The sequence below is a fragment of the Aquarana catesbeiana genome, linkage group LG02 (assembly GCF_042186555.1).
Source record: "Aquarana catesbeiana isolate 2022-GZ linkage group LG02, ASM4218655v1, whole genome shotgun sequence".
In the NCBI taxonomy this organism is placed as follows: domain Eukaryota; kingdom Metazoa; phylum Chordata; class Amphibia; order Anura; family Ranidae; genus Aquarana; species Aquarana catesbeiana.
In genome coordinates this window covers 31,411,923-31,433,467 of record NC_133325.1, presented here as the reverse complement: position 1 = coordinate 31,433,467, position 21,545 = coordinate 31,411,923, and the positions used below count along the sequence as shown (strand labels likewise).

The 21,545-nt window shown below is 58.3% G+C and overlaps 1 protein-coding gene across 1 annotated transcript in view; it reads right to left on the bottom strand.

Moving 5' to 3' along the window:
* Positions 1–21,545, bottom strand: part of LOC141126762 (transient receptor potential cation channel subfamily M member 2-like) — a 216,994-nt gene that overhangs the window by 26,403 nt on the left and 169,046 nt on the right. Inside the window, exons 28-32 of the mRNA XM_073612743.1 lie at positions 20,926–21,021; positions 19,253–19,339; positions 18,645–18,750; positions 17,188–17,289; positions 16,993–17,103 (exon numbers count right to left, since the gene is read on the bottom strand). Of these exons, the coding sequence (XP_073468844.1) occupies positions 16,993–17,103; positions 17,188–17,289; positions 18,645–18,750; positions 19,253–19,339; positions 20,926–21,021 (502 nt within the window). The remainder of the gene's footprint in view (positions 1–16,992; positions 17,104–17,187; positions 17,290–18,644; positions 18,751–19,252; positions 19,340–20,925; positions 21,022–21,545) is intronic.

Below are 21,545 nucleotides of genomic sequence, written 5' to 3'. Positions count from 1 at the left end.
CTGTGGACAGATGGCACTGGGGAGGGATGACAGTGGGGAGGAATGGCACTGTGGACAGATTGCACTGGGGAGGGATGACAGTGGGGAGGGATGGCACTGTGGACAGATGGCACTGGGGAGGTATGACAGTGGGGAGGGATGGCTGTGGGGACGGATGGCACTGGCGACAGACAGTGGGGAGGGATGGCACTGTGGACAGATGGCACTGGGGAGGGATGACAGTGGGGAGGGATGGCACTGTGGACAGATGGCACTGGGGAGGGATGACAGTGGGGAGGGATGGCTGTGGGGACGGATGGCACTGGCGACAGACAGTGGGGAGGGATGGCACTGTGGACAGATGGCACTGGGGAGAGATGACAGTGGGGAGGGATGGCACTGTGGACAGATGGCCCTGGGGAGGGATGACAGTGGGGAGGGATGGCACTGTGGACAGATGGCACTGGGGAGGGATGACAGTGGGGAGGGATGGCACTGTGGACAGATGGCACTGGGGAGGGATGACAGTGGGAAGGGATGGCACTGTGGACAGATGGCACTGGGGAGGGATGGCACTTTGGACCGATGGCACTGTGGACAGATGGCACCGGGGAGGGATGACAGTGGAGAGGGATGGCACTGTGGACAGATGGCCCTGGGGAGGGATGACAGTGGGGAGGGATGGCACTGTGGACAGATGGCACTGGGGAGGGATGACAGTGGGGAGGGATGGCACTGTGGACAGATGGCACTGGGGAGGGATGACAGTGGGGAGGGATGGCACTGTGGACAGATGGTACTGGGGAGGGATGGCACTTTGGACCGATGGCACTGTGGACAGATGGCACCGGGGAGGGATGACAGTGGAGAGGGATGGCACTGTGGACAGATTGCACTGGGGAGGGATGACAGTGGGGAGGGATGGCACTGTGGACAGATGGCACCGGGGAGGGATGGCACTGTGGACAGATGGCAGTGGGGAGGGATGGCACTGTGGACAGATGGCACTGTGGACCGATGGCACTGTGGACAGATGGCACTGGGGAGGGATGGCACTGTGGACGGATGGCACGGGGGAGGGATGACAGTGGGGAGGGATGGCACTGTGGACAGATGGCACTGTGGACCGATGGCACTGTGGACAGATGGCACTGGGGAGGGATGACAGTGGGGAGGGATGGCACTGTGGACAGATGGCACTGGGGAGGGATGACAGTGGGGAGGGATGGCACTGTGGACAGATGGCACTGGGGAAGGATGACAGTGGGGAGGGATGGCACTGTGGACAGATGGCACTGGGGAGGGATGACAGTGGGGAGGGATGGCACTGTGGACAGATGGCACTGGGGAGGGATGACAGTCGGGAGGTATGGCACTGTGGACAGATGGCACTGGGGAGGGATGACAGTGGGGAGGGACGTCACTGTGGACAGATGGCACTGGGGAGGGATGGCACTGTGGACAGATGGCACTGGGGAGGGATGGCACTGGGGAGGGATGACAGTGGGGAGGGATGGCACTGTGGACAGATGGCACTGGGGAGGGATGACAGTAGGGACGGGTGGCACTGGGGAGGGATGGCAGTTGGGACGGATGGCACTGGGGAGGGATGGCTGTGGGGACGGATGGCACTGGCGACAGACAGTGGGGAGGGATGACCGTGGGGAGGGATGGCACTGTGGACAGATGGCACTGGGGAGGGATGGCACTGTGGACCGATGGCACTGTGGACAGATGGCACTGGGGAGGGATGACAGTGGGGAGGAATGGCACTGTGGACAGATTGCACTGGGGAGGGATGACAGTGGGGAGGGATGGCACTGTGGACAGATGGCACTGGGGAGGTATGACAGTGGGGAGGGATGGCTGTGGGGACGGATGGCACTGGCGACAGACAGTGGGGAGGGATGGCACTGTGGACAGATGGCACTGGGGAGGGATGACAGTGGGGAGGGATGGCACTGTGGACAGATGGCACTGGGGAGGGATGACAGTGGGTAGGGATGGCTGTGGGGACGGATGGCACTGGCGACAGACAGTGGGGAGGGATGGCACTGTGGACAGATGGCACTGGGGAGAGATGACAGTGGGGAGGGATGGCACTGTGGACAGATGGCACTGGGGAGGGATGGCACTTTGGACCGATGGCACTGTGGACAGATGGCACCGGGGAGGGATGACAGTGGAGAGGGATGGCACTGTGGACAGATTGCACTGGGGAGGGATGACAGTGGGGAGGGATGGCACTGTGGACAGATGGCCCTGGGGAGGGATGACAGTGGGGAGGGATGGCACTGTGGACAGATGGCACTGGGGAGGGATGATAGTGGGGAGGGATGGCACTGTGGACAGATGGCACTGGGGAGGGATGACAGTGGGGAGGGATGGCACTGTGGACAGATGGCACTGGGGAGGGATGGCACTTTGGACCGATGGCACTGTGGACAGATGGCACCGGGGAGGGATGACAGTGGAGAGGGATGGCACTGTGGACAGATGGCACTGGGGAGGGATGACAGTAGGGACGGGTGGCACTGGGGAGGGATGGCAGTTGGGACGGATGGCACTGGGGAGGGATGGCTGTGGGGACGGATGGCACTGGCGACAGACAGTGGGGAGGGATGACCGTGGGGAGGGATGGCACTGTGGACAGATGGCACTGGGGAGGGATGGCACTGTGGACCGATGGCACTGTGGACAGATGGCACTGGGGAGGGATGACAGTGGGGAGGAATGGCACTGTGGACAGATTGCACTGGGGAGGGATGACAGTGGGGAGGGATGGCACTGTGGACAGATGGCACTGGGGAGGTATGACAGTGGGGAGGGATGGCTGTGGGGACGGATGGCACTGGCGACAGACAGTGGGGAGGGATGGCACTGTGGACAGATGGCACTGGGGAGGGATGACAGTGGGGAGGGATGGCACTGTGGACAGATGGCACTGGGGAGGGATGACAGTGGGGAGGGATGGCTGTGGGGACGGATGGCACTGGCGACAGACAGTGGGGAGGGATGGCACTGTGGACAGATGGCACTGGGGAGAGATGACAGTGGGGAGGGATGGCACTGTGGACAGATGGCCCTGGGGAGGGATGACAGTGGGGAGGGATGGCACTGTGGACAGATGGCACTGGGGAGGGATGACAGTGGGGAGGGATGGCACTGTGGACAGATGGCACTGGGGAGGGATGACAGTGGGAAGGGATGGCACTGTGGACAGATGGCACTGGGGAGGGATGGCACTTTGGACCGATGGCACTGTGGACAGATGGCACCGGGGAGGGATGACAGTGGAGAGGGATGGCACTGTGGACAGATGGCCCTGGGGAGGGATGACAGTGGGGAGGGATGGCACTGTGGACAGATGGCACTGGGGAGGGATGACAGTGGGGAGGGATGGCACTGTGGACAGATGGCACTGGGGAGGGATGACAGTGGGGAGGGATGGCACTGTGGACAGATGGTACTGGGGAGGGATGGCACTTTGGACCGATGGCACTGTGGACAGATGGCACCGGGGAGGGATGACAGTGGAGAGGGATGGCACTGTGGACAGATTGCACTGGGGAGGGATGACAGTGGGGAGGGATGGCACTGTGGACAGATGGCACCGGGGAGGGATGGCACTGTGGACAGATGGCAGTGGGGAGGGATGGCACTGTGGACAGATGGCACTGTGGACCGATGGCACTGTGGACAGATGGCACTGGGGAGGGATGGCACTGTGGACGGATGGCACGGGGGAGGGATGACAGTGGGGAGGGATGGCACTGTGGACAGATGGCACTGTGGACCGATGGCACTGTGGACAGATGGCACTGGGGAGGGATGACAGTGGGGAGGGATGGCACTGTGGACAGATGGCACTGGGGAGGGATGACAGTGGGGAGGGATGGCACTGTGGACAGATGGCACTGGGGAAGGATGACAGTGGGGAGGGATGGCACTGTGGACAGATGGCACTGGGGAGGGATGACAGTGGGGAGGGATGGCACTGTGGACAGATGGCACTGGGGAGGGATGACAGTCGGGAGGTATGGCACTGTGGACAGATGGCACTGGGGAGGGATGACAGTGGGGAGGGACGTCACTGTGGACAGATGGCACTGGGGAGGGATGGCACTGGGGAGGGATGACAGTGGGGAGGGATGGCACTGTGGACAGATGGCACTGGGGAGGGATGACAGTAGGGACGGGTGGCACTGGGGAGGGATGGCAGTTGGGACGGATGGCACTGGGGAGGGATGGCTGTGGGGACGGATGGCACTGGCGACAGACAGTGGGGAGGGATGACCGTGGGGAGGGATGGCACTGTGGACAGATGGCACTGGGGAGGGATGGCACTGTGGACCGATGGCACTGTGGACAGATGGCACTGGGGAGGGATGACAGTGGGGAGGAATGGCACTGTGGACAGATTGCACTGGGGAGGGATGACAGTGGGGAGGGATGGCACTGTGGACAGATGGCACTGGGGAGGGATGACAGTGGGGAGGGATGGCTGTGGGGACGGATGGCACTGGCGACAGACAGTGGGGAGGGATGGCACTGTGGACAGATGGCACTGGGGAGGGATGACAGTGGGGAGGGATGGCACTGTGGACAGATGGCACTGGGGAGGGATGGCACTTTGGACCGATGGCACTGTGGACAGATGGCACCGGGGAGGGATGACAGTGGAGAGGGATGGCACTGTGGACAGATTGCACTGGGGAGGGATGACAGTGGGGAGGGATGGCACTGTGGACAGATGGCCCTGGGGAGGGATGACAGTGGGGAGGGATGGCACTGTGGACAGATGGCACTGGGGAGGGATGACAGTGGGGAGGGATGGCACTGTGGACAGATGGCACTGGGGAGGGATGACAGTGGGGAGGGATGGCACTGTGGACAGATGGCACTGGGGAGGGATGGCACTTTGGACCGATGGAACTGTGGACAGATGGCACCGGGGAGGGATGACAGTGGGGAGGGATGGCACTGTGGACAGATGGCACTGGGGAGGGATGACAGTGGGGAGGGATGGCACTGTGGACAGATGGCACTGGGGAGGGATGGCACTGTGGACCGATGGCACTGTGGACAGATGGCACTGGGGAGGGATGGCACTGTGGACAGATGGCACTGGGGAGGGATGACAGTGGGGAGGGATGGCACTGTGGACAGATGGCACTGGGGAGGGATGACAGTGGGGAGGGATGGCACTGTGGACAGATGGCACTAGGGAGGGATGACAGTGGGGAGTGATGGCACTGTGGACAGATGGCACTGGGGAGGGATGACAGTGGGGAGGGATGGCACTGTGGACAGATGGCACTGGGGAGGGATGGCACTGGGGAGGGATGGCACTGGGGAGGGATGACAGTGGGGAGGGATGGCACTGTGGACAGATGGCACTGGGGAGGGATGACAGTGGGGAGGGATGGCACTGTGGACAGATGGCACTTGGGAGAGATGGCACTGTGGACCGATGGCACTGTGGACAGATGGCACTGGGGACAGATGGCACTGGGGAGAGATGGCACTGGGGAGGGATGGCACTGTGGACAGATGGCACTGTGGACAGATGGCACTGGGGAGGGATGGCACTGTGGACAGATGGCACTGGGGAGGGATGACAGTGGGGAGGGATGGCACTGTGGACAGATGGCACTGGGGAGGGATGACAGTGGGGAGGGATGGCACTGTGGACAGATGGCACTAGGGAGGGATGACAGTGGGGAGGGATGGCACTGTGGACAGATGGCACTGGGGAGGGATGACAGTGGGGAGGGATGGCACTGTGGACAGATGGCACTGGGGAGGGATGGCACTGGGGAGGGATGGCACTGGGGAGGGATGGCACTGGGGAGGGATGACAGTGGGGAGGGATGGCACTGTGGACAGATGGCACTGGGGAGGGATGACAGTGGGGAGGGATGGCACTGTGGACAGATGGCACTGGGGAGAGATGGCACTGTGGACCGATGGCACTGTGGACAGATGGCACTGGGGACAGATGGCACTGGGGAGAGATGGCACTGGGGAGGGATGGCACTGTGGACAGATGGCACTGTGGACAGATGGCACTGGGGAGGGATGGCACTGTGGACAGATGGCACTGGGGAGGGATGACAGTGGGGAGGGATGGCACTGTGGACCGATGGCACTGTGGACAGATGGCACTGGGGAGGGATGACAGTGGGGAGGGATGGCACTGTGGACAGATGGCACTGGGGAGGGATGACAGTGGGGAGGGATGGCACTGTGGACAGATGGCACTGGGGAGGGATGACAGTGGGGAGGGATGGCACTGTGGACAGATGGCACTGGGGAGGGATGGCACTGTGGACCGATGGCACTGTGGACAGATGGCACTGGGGACAGATGGCACTGGGGAGGGATGACAGTGGGGAGGGATGGCACTGTGGACAGATGGCACTGGGGAGGGATGGCACTGGGGAGGGATGGCACTGGGGAGGGATGACAGTGGGGAGGGATGGCACTGTGGACAGATGGCACTGGGGAGGGATGACAGTGGGGAGGGATGGCACTGTGGACAGATGGCACTGGGGAGAGATGGCACTGTGGACCGATGGCACTGTGGACAGATGGCACTGGGGACAGATGGCACTGGGGAGAGATGGCACTGGGGAGGGATGGCACTGTGGACAGATGGCACTGTGGACAGATGGCACTGGGGAGGGATGGCACTGTGGACAGATGGCACTGGGGAGGGATGACAGTGGGGAGGGATGGCACTGTGGACCGATGGCACTGTGGACAGATGGCACTGGGGAGGGATGACAGTGGGGAGGGATGGCACTGTGGACAGATGGCACTGGGGAGGGATGACAGTGGGGAGGGATGGCACTGTGGACAGATGGCACTGGGGAGGGATGACAGTGGGGAGGGATGGCACTGTGGACAGATGGCACTGGGGAGGGATGGCACTGTGGACCGATGGCACTGTGGACAGATGGCACTGGGGACAGATGGCACTGGGGAGGGATGGCACTGGGGAGGGATGGCACTGTGGACAGATGGCACTGTGGACAGATGGCACTGGGGAGGGATGGCACTGTGGACAGATGGCACTGGGGAGGGATGACAGTGGGGAGGGATGGCACTGTGGACAGATGGCACTGGGGAGGGATGGCACTGTGGACAGATGGCACTGGGGAGGGATGACAGTGGGGAGGGATGGCACTGTGGACAGATGGCACTGGGGAGGGATGACAGTGGGGAGGAATGGCACTGTGGACAGATGGCACTGGGGAAGGATGAGAGTGGGGAGGGATGGCACTGTGGACAGATGGCACTGGGGAGGGATGACAGTGGGGAGGGATGGCACTGTGGACAGATGGCACTGGGGAGGGATGACAGTGGGAAGGGATGGCACTGGGGAGGGATGGCACTGTGGACGGATGACAGTGGGGAGGGATGGCACTGGGGAGGGATGGCACTGTGGACGGATGGCACTGGGGAGGGATGGCACTGTGGACAGATGGCACTGTGGACAGATGGCACTGGGGAGGGATGACGGTGGGGAGGGATGGCACTGTGGACAGATGGCACTGGGGAGGGATGACAGTGGGGAGGGATGGCACTGTGGACAGCTGGCACTGTGGACAGATGGCACTGGGGAGGGATGACAGTCGGGAGGGATGTCACTGTGGACAGATGGCACTGGGGAGGGATGGCACTGTGGACAGATGGCACTGGGGAGGGATGGCACTGGGGAGGGATGACAGTGGGGAGGGATGGCACTGTGGACAGATGGCACTGGGGAGGGATGACAGTGGGGAGGGATGGCACTGTGGACAGATGGCACTGGGGAGAGATGGCACTGTGGACCGATGGCACTGTGGACAGATGGAACTGGGGAGGGATGACAGTGGGGAGGGATGGCACTGTGGACAGATGGCACTGGGGAGGGATGACAGTGGGGAGGAATGGCACTGTGGACAGATGGCACTGGGGAGGGATGACAGTGGGGAGGGATGGCACTGTGGACAGATGGCACTGGGGAGGGATGAGAGTGGGGAGGGATGGCACTGTGGACAGATGGCACTGGGGAGGGATGGCACTGGGGAGGGATGACAGTGGGGAGGGATGACAGTGGGGAGGGATGACAGTGGGGAGGGATGGCACTGGGGAGGGATGGCACTGGGGAGGGATGGCACTGTGGACCGATGGCACTGTGGACCGATGGCACTGTGGACAGATGGCACTGTGGACGGATGGCACTGTGGACGGATGGCACGGGGGAGGGATGACAGTGGGGAGGGATGGCACTGTGGACAGATGGCACTGGGGAGGGATGACAGTAGGGACGGGTGGCACTGGGGAGTGATGACAGTGGGGAGGGATGGCACTGGCGACAGACAGTGGGGAGAGATGGCACTGTGGACAGATGGCACTGGGGAGGGATGGCTGTGGGGACGGATGGCACTGGCGACAGACAGTGGGGAGGGATGGCACTGTGGACAGATGGCACTGGGGAGGGATGACAGTAGGGATGGGTGGCACTGGGGAGGAATGGCAGTTGGGACGGATGGCACTGGGGAGGGATGGCTGTGGGGACGGATTGCACTGGCGACAGACAGAGGGGAGGGATGACAGTGGGGAGGGATGGCACTGTGGACAGATGGCACCGGGGAGGGATGGCACTGTGGACCGATGGCACTGTGGAAAGATGGCACTGTGGAAAGATGACAGTGGGGAGGGATGGCACTGTGGACAGATTGCACTGGGGAGGGATGACAGTGGGGAGGGATGGCACTGTGGACAGATGGCACTGGGGAGGGATGACAGTAGGGACGGGTGGCACTGGGGAGGGATGGCACTGGGGAGGGATGACAGTGGGGAGGGATGGCACTGTGGACAGATTGCACTGGGGAGGGATGACAGTGGGGAGGGATGGCACTGTGGACAGATGGCACTGGGGAGGGATGACAGTAGGGACGGGTGGCACTGGGGAGGGATGGCACTGGGGAGGGATGACAGTGGGGAGGGATGGCACTGTGGACAGATGGCACTGGGGAGGGATCACAGTGGGGAGGGATGGCACTGTGGACAGATGGCACTGGGGAGGGATGGCACTGTGGACAGATGGCACTGGGGAGGGATGACAGTGGGGAGGGATGACACTGTGGACAGATGGCACTGGGGAGGGATGGCACTGTGGACCGATGGCACTGGGGAGGGATGACAGTGGGGAGGGATGACAGTGTGGACAGATTGCACTGGGGAGGGATAACAGTGGGGAGGGATGGCACTGTGGGCAGATGGCACTGGGGAGGGATGACAGTAGGGATGGGTGGCACTGGGGAGGGATGGCACTGGGGAGGGATGACAGTGGGGAGGGATAGCACTGTGGACAGATGGCACTGGGGAGGGATGACAGTTGGGACGGATGGCACTGGGGAGGGATGGCACTGTGGACAGATGGCACTGGGGAGGGATGGCTGTGGGGACGGATGGCTGTGGGGACGGATGGCACTGGCGACAGACAGTGGGGAGGGATGGCACTGTGGACAGATGGCACTGGGGAGGGATGACAGTAGGGATGGGTGGCACTGGGGAGGGATGGCAGTTGGGACGGATGGCACTGGGGAGGGATGGCTGTGGGGACGGATTGCACTGGCGACAGACAGAGGGGAGGGATGACATTGGGGAGGGATGGCACTGTGGACAGATGGCACTGTGGAAAGATGGCACTGGGGAGGGATGGCACTGTGGACAGATGGCACTGTGGAAAGATGGCACTGGGGAGGGATGGCACTGTGGACAGATTGCACTGGGGAGGGATGACAGTGGGGAGGGATGGCACTGTGGACAGATGGCACTGGGGAGGGATGACAGTAGGGACGGGTGGCACTGGGGAGGGATGGCACTGGGGAGGGATGACAGTGGGGAGGGATGGCACTGTGGACAGATGGCACTGGGGAGGGATCACAGTGGGGAGGGATGGCACTGTGGACAGATGGCACTGGGGAGGGATGGCACTGTGGACAGATGGCACTGGGGAGGGATGACAGTGGGGAGGGATGGCACTGTGGACAGATGGCACTGGGGAGGGATGGCACTGGGGAGGGATGGCAGTGGGGAGGGATGACAGTGGGGAGGGATGGCACTGTGGACAGATGGCACTGGGGAGGGATGACAGTGGGGAGGGATGGCACTGTGGACAGATGGCACTGGGGAGGGATGGCACTGGGGAGGGATAACAGTGGGGAGGGATGGCACTGTGGACAGATGGCACTGGGGAGGGATGGCACTGGGGAGGGAGGCACTATGGACAGATGGCACTGGGGAGGGATGGCACTGTGGACCGATGGCACTGTGGACAGATGGCACTGGGGAGGGATGACAGTGGGGAGGGATGGCACTGTGGACAGATGGCACTGGGGAGGGATGACAGTGGGGAGGGATGGCACTGTGGACAGATGGCACTGGGGAGGGATGGCACTGGGGAGGGATGGCACTGGGGACAGATGGCACTGGGGAGGGATGGCACTGTGGACATATGGCACTGGGGAGGGATGACAGTGGGGAGGGATGGCACTGTGGACAGATGGCACTGGGGAGGGATGACAGTGGGGAGGGATGGCACTGTGGACAGATGGCACTGTGGACCGATGGCACTGTGGACAGATGGCACTGGGGAGGGATGACAGTGGGGAGGGATGGCACTGTGGACAGATGGCACTGGGGATGGATGACAGTGGGGAGGGATGGCACTGTGGACAGATGGCACTGGGGAGGGATGACAGTGGGGAGGGATGGCACTGTGGACAGATGGCACTGGGAAGGGATAACAGTGGGGAGGGATGGCACTGTGGACAGATGGCACTGGGGAGGGATGGCACTGGGGAGGGATGGCACTGGGGACAGATGGCACTGGGGACAGATGGCACTGTGGACCGATGGCACTGTGGACAGATGGCACTGGGGAGGGATGACAGTGGGGAGGGATGGCACTGTGGACAGATGGCACTGTGGACCGATGGCACTGGGGATGGATGACAGTGGGGAGGGATGGCACTGTGGACAGATGGCACTGGGGAGGGATGACAGTAGGGACGGGTGGCACTGGGGAGGGATGGCAGTTGGGACGGATGGCACTGGGGAGGGATGGCTGTGGGGACGGATGGCACTGGGGAGGGATGACAGTGGGGAGGGATGGCACTGTGGACAGATGGCACTGGGGAGGGATGGCACTGTGGACCGATGGCACTGGGGAGGGATGACAGTGGGGAGGGATGGCACTGTGGACAGATTGCACTGGGGAGGGATGACAGTGGGGAGGGATGGCACTGTGGACAGATGGCACTGGGGAGGGATGGCACTGTGGACCGATGGCACTGTGGACAGATGGCACTGGGGAGGGATGACAGTGGGGAGTGATGGCACTGGGGAGGGATGACAGTGGGGAGGGATGGCACTGTGGACAGATGGCACTGGGGAGGGATGGCACTGGGGAGGGATAACAGTGGGGAGGGATGTCACTGTGGACAGATGGCACTGGGGAGGGATGGCACTGTGGACAGATGGCACTGGGGAGGGATGACAGTGGGGAGGGATGGCACTGTGGACAGATGGCACTGGGGAGGGATGACAGTAGGGACGGGTGGCACTGGGGAGGGATGGCTGTGGGGACGGATGGCACTGGGGAGGGATGGCAGTTGGGACGGATGGCACTGGGGAGGGATGGCAGTTGGGACGGATGGCACTGGGGAGGGATGGCAGTTGGGACGGATGGCACTGGGGAGGGATGACAGTGGGGAGGGATGGCACTGTGGACAGATGGCACTGGGGAGGGATGGCACTGTGGACCGATGGCACTGTGGAGGGAAGACAGTGGGGAGGGATGGCACTGTGGACAGATGACAGTGGGGAGGGATGGCACTGGGGAGGGATGACAGTGGGGAGGGATGGCACTGTGGACAGATGGCACTGGGGAGGGATGACAGTGGGGAGGGATGGCATTGTGGACAGATGGCACTGGGGAGGGATGGCACTGTGGACCGATGGCACTGTGGACTGATGGCACTGGGGAGGGATGGCACTGTGGACAGATGGCACTGGGGAGGGATGACAGTAGGGACGGGTGGCACTGGGGAGGGATGGCAGTTGGGACGGATGGCACTGGGGAGGGATGGCTGTGGGGACGGATGGCACTGGGGAGGGATGGCACTGTGGACCGATGGCACTGTGGACCGATGGCACTGGGGAGGGATGACAGTGGGGAGGGATGGCACTGTGGACAGATGTCACTGGGGAGGGATGACAGTTGGGACGGATGGCACTGGGGAGGGATGGCACTGTGGACAGATGGCACCGGGGAGGGATGGCACTGTGGACCGATGGCACTGTGGAAAGATGGCACTGGGGAGGGATGACAGTGTGGACAGATTGCACTGGGGAGGGATGACAGTGGGGAGGGATGGCACTGTGGACAGATGGCACTGGGGAGGGATGACAGTAGGGACGGGTGGCACTGGGGAGGGATGGCACTGGGGAGGGATGACAGTGGGGAGGGATGGCACTGTGGACAGATGGCACTGGGGAGGGATGACAGTTGGGACGGATGGCACTGGGGAGGGATGGCACTGTGGACAGATGGCACTGGGGAGGGATGGCTGTGGGGACGGATGGCACTGGCGACAGACAGTGGGGAGGGATGGCACTGTGGACAGATGGCACTGGGGAGGGATGACAGTAGGGATGGGTGGCACTGGGGAGGGATGGCAGTTGGGACGGATGGCACTGGGGAGGGATGGCTGTGGGGACGGATTGCACTGGCAACAGACAGAGGGGAGGGATGACATTGGGGAGGGATGGCACTGTGGACAGATGGCACCGGGGAGGGATGGCACTGTGGACCGATGGCACTGTGGAAAGATGGCACTGGGGAGGGATGGCACTGTGGACAGATTGCACTGGGGAGGGATGACAGTGGGGAGGGATGGCACTGTGGACAGATGGCACTGGGGAGGGATGACAGTAGGGACGGGTGGCACTGGGGAGGGATGGCACTGGGGAGGGATGACAGTGGGGAGGGATGGCACTGTGGACAGATGGCACTGGGGAGGGATCACAGTGGGGAGGGATGGCACTGTGGACAGATGGCACTGGGGAGGGATGGCACTGTGGACAGATGGCACTGGGGAGGGATGGCACTGGGGAGGGATGACAGTGGGGAGGGATGACAGTGGGGAGGGATGGCACTGTGGACAGATGGCACTGGGGAGGGATGACAGTGGGGAGGGATGGCACTGTGGACAGATGGCACTGGGGAGGGATGGCACTGGGAAGGGATAACAGTGGGGAGGGATGGCACTGTGGACAGATGGCACTGGGGAGGGATGGCACTGGGGAGGGATGGCACTGGGGACAGATGGCACTGTGGACAGATGGCACTGGGGAGGGATGACAGTGGGGAGGGATGGCACTGTGGACAGATGGCACTGGGGAGGGATGACAGTGGGGAGGGATGGCACTGTGGACAGATGGCACTGTGGACCGATGGCACTGTGGACAGATGGCACTGGGGAGGGATGACAGTGGGGAGGGATGGCACTGTGGACAGATGGCACTGGGGATGGATGACAGTGGGGAGGGATGGCACTGTGGACAGATGGCACTTGGGAGGGATGACAGTAGGGACGGGTGGCACTGGGGAGGGATGGCAGTTGGGACGGATGGCACTGGGGAGGGATGGCTGTGGGGACGGATGGCACTGGGGAGGGATGGCTGTGGGGACGGATGGCAGTTGGGACGGATGGCACTGGGGAGGGATGACAGTGGGGAGGGATGGCACTGTGGACAGATGGCACTGGGGAGGGATGGCACTGTGGACAGATGGCACTGGGGAGGGATGGCACTGTGGACAGATGACAGTGGGGAGGGATGGCACTGTGGACAGATGGCACTGGGGAGGGATGGCATTGTGGACAGATGGCACTGGGGAGGGATGGCACTGTGGACCGATGGCACTGTGGACAGATGGCACTGGGGAGGGATGACAGTGGGGAGGGATGGCACTGTGGAGAGATGAAACTGGGGAGGGATGACAGTGGGGAGGGATGGCACTGTGGACCGATGGCACTGGGGAGGGATGGCACTGGGGAGGGATAACAGTGGGGAGGGATGGCACTGTGGACAGATGGCACTGGGGAGGGATGGCACTGGGGAGGGAGGCACTGTGGACAGATGGCACTGGGGAGGGATGGCACTGTGGACCGATGGCACTGTGGACAGATGGCACTGGGGAGGGATGACAGTGGGGAGGGATGGCACTGTGGACAGATGGCACTGGGGAGGTTTGACAGTGGGGAGGGATGGCACTGTGGACAGATGGCACTGGGGAGGGATGGCACTGTGGACAGATGGCACTGGGGAGGGATGACAGTGGGGAGGGATGGCACTGTGGACAGATGGCACTGGGGAGGGATGGCACTGTGGACCGATGGCACTGTGGACAGATGGCACAGGGGAGGGATGACAGTGGGGAGGGATGGCACTGTGGACAGATGGAACTGGGGAGGGATGACAGTGGGGAGGGATGGCACTGTGGACAGATGGCACTGGGGAGGGATGGCACTGGGGAGGGATAACAGTGGGGAGGGATGGCACTGTGGACAGATGGCACTGGGGAGGGATGACAGTGGGGAGGGATGGCACTGTGGACAGATGGCACTGGGGAGGGATGGCACTGTGGACCGATGGCACTGTGGACAGATGGCACTGGGGAGGGATGACAGTGGGGAGGGATGACAGTGGGGAGGGATGGCACTGTGGACAGATTGCACTGGGGAGGGATGACAGTGGGGAGGGATGACACTGTGGACAGATGGCACTGGGGAGGGATGACAGTAGGGACGGGTGGCACTGGGAAGGGATGGCAGTTGGGACGGATGGCACTGGGGAGGGATGGCTGTGGGGACGGATGGCACTGGCGACAGACAGTGGGGAGGGATGGCACTGGGGAGGGATGGCACTGGGGAGGGATGACAGTGGGGAGGGATGGCACTGTGGACAGATGGCACTGGGGAGGGATGACAGTTGGGACGAATGGCACTGGGGAGGGATGGCACTGTGGACAGATGGCACTGGGGAGGGATGGCTGTGGGGACGGATGGCACTGGCGACAGACAGTGGGGAGGGATGGCACTGTGGACAGATGGCACTGGGGAGGGATGACAGTAGGGATGGGTGGCACTGGGGAGGGATGGCAGTTGGGACGGATGGCACTGGGGAGGGATGGCTGTGGGGACGGATTGCACTGGCGACAGACAGAGGGGAGGGATGACATTGGGGAGGGATGGCACTGTGGACAGATGGCACCGGGGAGGGATGGCACTGTGGACCGATGGCACTGTGGAAAGATGGCACTGGGGAGGGATGACAGTGGGGAGGGATGGCACTGTGGACAGATTGCACTGGGGAGGGATGACAGTGGGGAGGGATGGCACTGTGGACAGATGGCACTGGGGAGGGATGACAGTAGGGACGGGTGGCACTGGGGAGGGATGGCACTGGGGAGGGATGACAGTGGGGAGGGATGGCACTGTGGACAGATGGCACTGGGGAGGGATGACAGTAGGGACGGGTGGCACTGGGAAGGGATGGCAGTTTGGACGGATGGCACTGGGGAGGGATGGCTGTGGGGACGGATTGCACTGGCGACAGACAGAGGGGAGGGATGACATTGGGGAGGGATGGCACTGTGGACAGATGGCACCGGGGAGGGATGGCACTGTGGACCGATGGCACTGTGGAAAGATGGCACTGGGGAGGGATGACAGTGGGGAGGGATGGCACTGTGGACAGATGGCACTGGGGAGGGATGACAGTGGGGAGGGATGGCACTGTGGACAGATGGCACTGGGGAGGGATGACAGTAGGGACGGGTGGCACTGGGGAGGGATGGCACTGGGGAGGGATGACAGTGGGGAGGGATGGCACTGTGGACAGATGGCACTGGGGAGGGATGACAGTAGGGACGGGTGGCACTGGGAAGGGATGGCAGTTTGGACGGATGGCACTGGGGAGGGATGGCTGTGGGAACGGATGGCACTGGCGACAGACAGTGGGGAGGGATGGCACTGGGGAGGGATGGCACTGGGGAGGGATGACAGTGGGGAGGGATGGCACTGGGGAGGGATGACAGTGGGGAGGGATGGCACTGTGGACAGATGGCACTGGGGAGGGATGACAGTTGGGACGGATGGCACTGGGGATGGATGGCACTGTGGACAGATGGCACTGGGGAGGGATGGCTGTGGGGACGGATGGCACTGGCGACAGACAGTGGGGAGGGATGACAGGAGACACTGACGACTTTTTTTTAGTTTTTTTTTTTTTTTTCCCCCCACTCACCGCTGCAGCGGTTCGCTCTCCCTCCTCACTCGCTGTCTCTGTGTGAGGAGGGAGAGTCGGCGATGAGAGATGATCTCATATGTTTACATATGAGATCCTCTCTCATTGGCACCGCCGATCGCACTGTAAACGGTCGCTGTCATTGGCCGTTTACGGCGATCTGTGACTGGCTGTGTCCGAGGGACACGGCCAGCACAGAATTTCTGCGATGCGCGCCCGCGGGAGCGCGCATTGCGGAAGTAAACAGCTGGACGTCCAGGGACGTCCACCCAGCAGATAGCGTCCGCGCTGCAGCCGTCTTTCGGCTATAGCGCGGGCGCGAAGTGGGACAAACCGACAGGGGGACGCCATTCACACTGATATGTTGCTTTTGCTGTGTGCGGCCTCAGCTAGTGCTGCTCCAGACATGCCCCCATGATGTGTTTTGCCCCGGCGGCCAGGGTAAAATGCATCAGGGATGTGTTTGGAGCAACGCTTGCTGAGGCCACACACAGTGAAAGATCCCTCTCGGCATGTCTACACTTCTGGATTAGTGCATAGATGCCTGCTTCCACATTCTGATTTCTGGCAGGGAAATCCTCAATCCTCCAGCTTTGAGAGGTGACACAAACCCAACAATATTGAGACAAAACGTTCATTCACCTGCATCAAATTGTCCAAATCCTCTCCTTTGTCCAGGTGGACATTGACAGCAAGAGTCTCTATCCAGGCATTGTCTGTGTTTCGCGGGTCATCCAGGTACCCGTGGAAGACCTATGAGAGAAGACAGATATGTTGTTTTGTATTACTGCTATTAGCCTGATCAGAAAACCATCATGTAAGCAGCAAACTACCAACCTCTGCCGCAGAGCCCAGTAATGCCAGAAACTGGCCAAGGTATGTGGGCTTTACCAGGGCCTGCAACTTAAAGGGTATCTGCTGTCCGGGATCCAGCGTGCCCTGGAAAATATCACCAAAATTCATAAGAACATTACTCAGAATGCTCTGCAGTGGAGTGGTTAACATTTACAGCAAAGGGAACTGCAGCATGATACATACATTATAGCAGACCAAGCATCTACACCATGGGTGCTCAACCTGTGGCCCTCCAGCTGTTGTGGAACTACAAGTCCCATGAGGCATTGCAAGGCTGACAGTCACAAGCATGTCTCCCAAAGGCTGAGGCATGATGGGACTTGTACTTCCGCAACAGCTGGAGGGCCACAGGTTGAGCACCCATAATCTACACCTTCCAAAGAGAACGTTGACAATTGTGCCCTTCTTAACCTGTGGCAACAGTTGGGGGAAGGCCCTTTTTTGTTCCAGCATGACAGTGCCCCTTTGCACAAATTGAGCTCCATTAATACATAATTTGACCAGTGTGGTGTGGAGGAACTCAAGTGTCCTGCACACAGCCCTGGCCTCAATAATTTTGAACACCATTGGGTTGAACAATGAGCCAGGTCTTCTCGTCCAACATATGTGCCTGCCCTCTTTGGCACAAATTACCACAGACTCCAAAAAATTATGCAAAGCCTGCCCAGAACAATGAAGGCCATTATAATGTAGCTGCAAAGACAGAGGGGGGGCAACTCTTTATTAACACTCACAGTTTTTAATATGATGTTTAACAAGCTCAAATAGTGTGATGGTCACGTGCCCACAAGCTACTGTGATTATATTTAAAAATGAAAAAAATAAAAAATAAAAAAACAAATTCCTAGAAGGTTTATATTCTCCTCATGCTTGTCCTCTGACAGCCTCCATAATAATCAACACCACCTCCTGCTTTCATGGTCAAAGTGTTTGTGGTGTTTTGAATTGCCAGCCGGTGATGAAGTACCATGGCAGTCTTACACCTACACCAGCTATTACCATTTGATATTGCCAAGCCTTCTGATATATGACCTATGTAGTGAACATGTGTCACATGATCAGAGAAGGTCACCTAAATAGATCATTGAGATTAGTATATTTGCAGTGACATGAGCTTGTGATTTATTGAATGAGAGTGTTTTACAATTACATCTGCTTCAACGGCAGCGTATAATTTATGTTGTTAGTTTGCTTTACCCAGAACGTGTTGAAATGTAAAAATTCCAAAAAACAATATGCAATCGAGAGCAAATGCCCTCTAACACTAATGATCCCGGAGGCTCAACCTTACCCATAATTCACCAGAATGACTTGTAATACAATGTAAACTCAGAGGACTCCCCAAACACTGACTCAAGACCAAACAGTCCTTTGGCATAGATTATTCCCTCTGTCATTACTGTGATCAATAATTGGTAGTATACTGTTTTTGCCCTCACCCCCGGTAATGACCAAAGCTCGTTGTCTCTCCTCCTCACTATCAGAACTTCCAGCATATTCTTGGATGCTTTTCGGATGGTTCCGTTGGCTGAGCTGATGTTCCACCTAGGAATAAAGTCACAAGACGAATCAGTCAGTAAGTGCAGTCACATCACAATGTATTTGCCAAAAACAAAAATGTTAGAACCCCTAAAAAGGTGCAAGTTACCCCAGGGGCCACTAAACATGACCTCCCTTCTTGGTCTTTTTACTAGATGCCTTAAATCAGCCTGCAGAGAGATATGAACATAGAGACATGCATCATACTGTCCATGGTGCTGTCCTCTGCTCCATCCTACTCGATTTTCTCTGTTGTCCTGCTGTGTCCTTTATGCCATCTGTTCCATCTTCTGCACTGTCCTACTTTGTTCTATGTGCTGAACTGCTCCATCCTCTGTGCCGTCCGTTTTGTCCTCTTTGCTATTCCCCTCTGCGCTGTCCTATTCTATCCTCTCTACTGTCCTGCTCTGTCCTCTCTGCTGTCTAATCTGCCTTCTGTGCTGAGATGCACATCTAGTCATCAACTGTACAGAAAAAAAGTATATAAATAAAGATGATTGCGGCTCACCGTGTCAGTACAGGGTGCAAAGAATGGTTTGGTCCAAACCAACGTAGACTCCCAACTCCTCTCAGTCCAGTTCGTCCCATGGGGTTTCTGCATAAAGTGAGAAGATTGTCTTTGTGAACATAGTGTATACCTGGTCCCATTGTTCATTATTCTAGTGATGGGGACAGAGAGAAATCCTTGTTCATTTACTCCAGAGAATACTCTACATATGAGTTCTAGGATAAAGAAAGTGGTAGGACTTCTAATCAGCAAAACAGTACATAATGACTGTGCTTTTTAATTTATATCACTGGTCCATATAAGCCATCATTTATACTCTGAAAACTCAAAACCAGGACTATCCACAGGGGGGTAAAACCAATGAACCACCATGGCTGCTACCTCAACCCTGGTCTACTGTAAGTAAAGGAATTATCTGTCACCTCTTCTCTTCACTCTGGTATGGCATATAGTGAGAGAATGAATGATATTCATGATGTTTAATGAGGACAGAAAGAATTTTACATAACCCTCTTGAGAGCCATTGGTGGTGCTGTGTAACATGGGGTATTACTTCTGAGTAAGTTTATTGAAAAAGGGAGAAATCAATATAAAGTGATATCTCCAGACCAAGTTTTTTGCTGTTCTTTCTTATGTATTACCTCCTGTAGGGTTTAGCTCGCTAGGGCTGCATTCCCACCTGAGCGTAGCATCTTTGAGCTTTTTCCTGGCATTTTTTCGTGTGTCTTCATGCATGATTTCTATACAGCGTTTTTGAGCTTTGGCGTTTTTTATTAGCCAATACAGAAAACTATTATCTGTTGCATCATTTGTTGCTAGGTATTTCAGCTTTCTTTTTTTTTTTACTTTTCCATTACCTTTTAATTATTTATTATTATTATTCATTTATTATTTATTTTTTTTCATTAGGGTAAGGGTTAAAGGTAAGGTTAGGTTAGGGTTAGGATTAGAAGTTGGGGTTAGGGTTTTTTTCTTATGGTTCGGGTGTTACTACTACTACTACTACAACTTGTGCCCATCAAATGCAGCCACTTGTGCCCATCATATGCAGCCACGTGTGCCCATCATATGCAGCCACCTCCGCGCCAGCGCGAGGCACCTCTTCCTAAGTGCCAGGCATCCAATAGGGTGGCCTGGCGCTTTGGCCAATCAGGAAGCAGGACTGACGTCCTGCCTCCTGATTGGCGGAGAGCAAGGTTTGTGTGAAAATAGAGAAAATGAATTCGCTATGGTCACACAATTGGGTGGGATCAGGGCGCACTCTCTGCGCCCCGAGCCCACCCTATTTTGAAGCCTATTAGAGCCTCTGGCTCCAATCAGGTGCTTCAAAAAATACCACCCTCTCCCACCCCCGCCATAGGAGTCAATGTGTCCGGCGTCCAGAAAGGGGCCGGGTGCATGGATGGGAGGGTGGTGCCCCGTGCGCCCACAGTGCACGGGCCGCCACTGAGCCACAAGTGGGTGACTGCCTTACCCTGACTAGCTGCTTGCCCTCTCTTGCGCTCTATACAATCCACATCAACAAATTTCCCTTTCACCTTTTTCTACTTCTACCAATTTTACATATATGAGGTCAGGGAGTCCATCAGACACCCCTCACGGAGGTCAGGAATTGGGACGGATACAGATCTGCTCTAAATGACAGAAGTCAGCATAAAACACATTGGACTCACAGGGGCAAACCATCCTTGACTGTATAGGTGCCACAACAACTGCGGAAGTCATAGAGTCCATCTACAGAATTGTACTTGCGGCTCTTCTGCTCCATCCTGGATTTAGGAGAGATACAAAGAGAACACAGGTTAAGTCCAGAGGCTGTACACAGGACAGGACCTCTTTAATCTTCATTTATATAATTAGAGATTGTAACTTATAGTTTGCTGTGATGCTCTCTGTAGCTTACATGGAGGAGTCATTTTACCATTCCTCACCATATGAATGCAGACAACACAACATATGTCCATATTCTGCTTAGTGGTCTATGGATTTGTGAGTACAGCGTTCGCTTTTTTTTCTATACTTTGTCACCATTTGGGGCATAGCAAAACTACACATGAAATGCACTCTATGGCTAAAAATGTGACATACTACCCTCACTGCTTGTTGGAAATCCCTTTCAAAAACCATGGAACTTACAGTATTATGGAGTAGGTGCCCCATTGCTCCAATAACAGCCTTCGCTCCTCTGGAAAGATTTTGGAGTGTGTCTTTGGGAATTTGTTCCCATTCAGCCAAAACAGTATTAGTGAAGTTAGGTACTGATGTTGGGTGAGAAGACCTGACCAGCAATTGA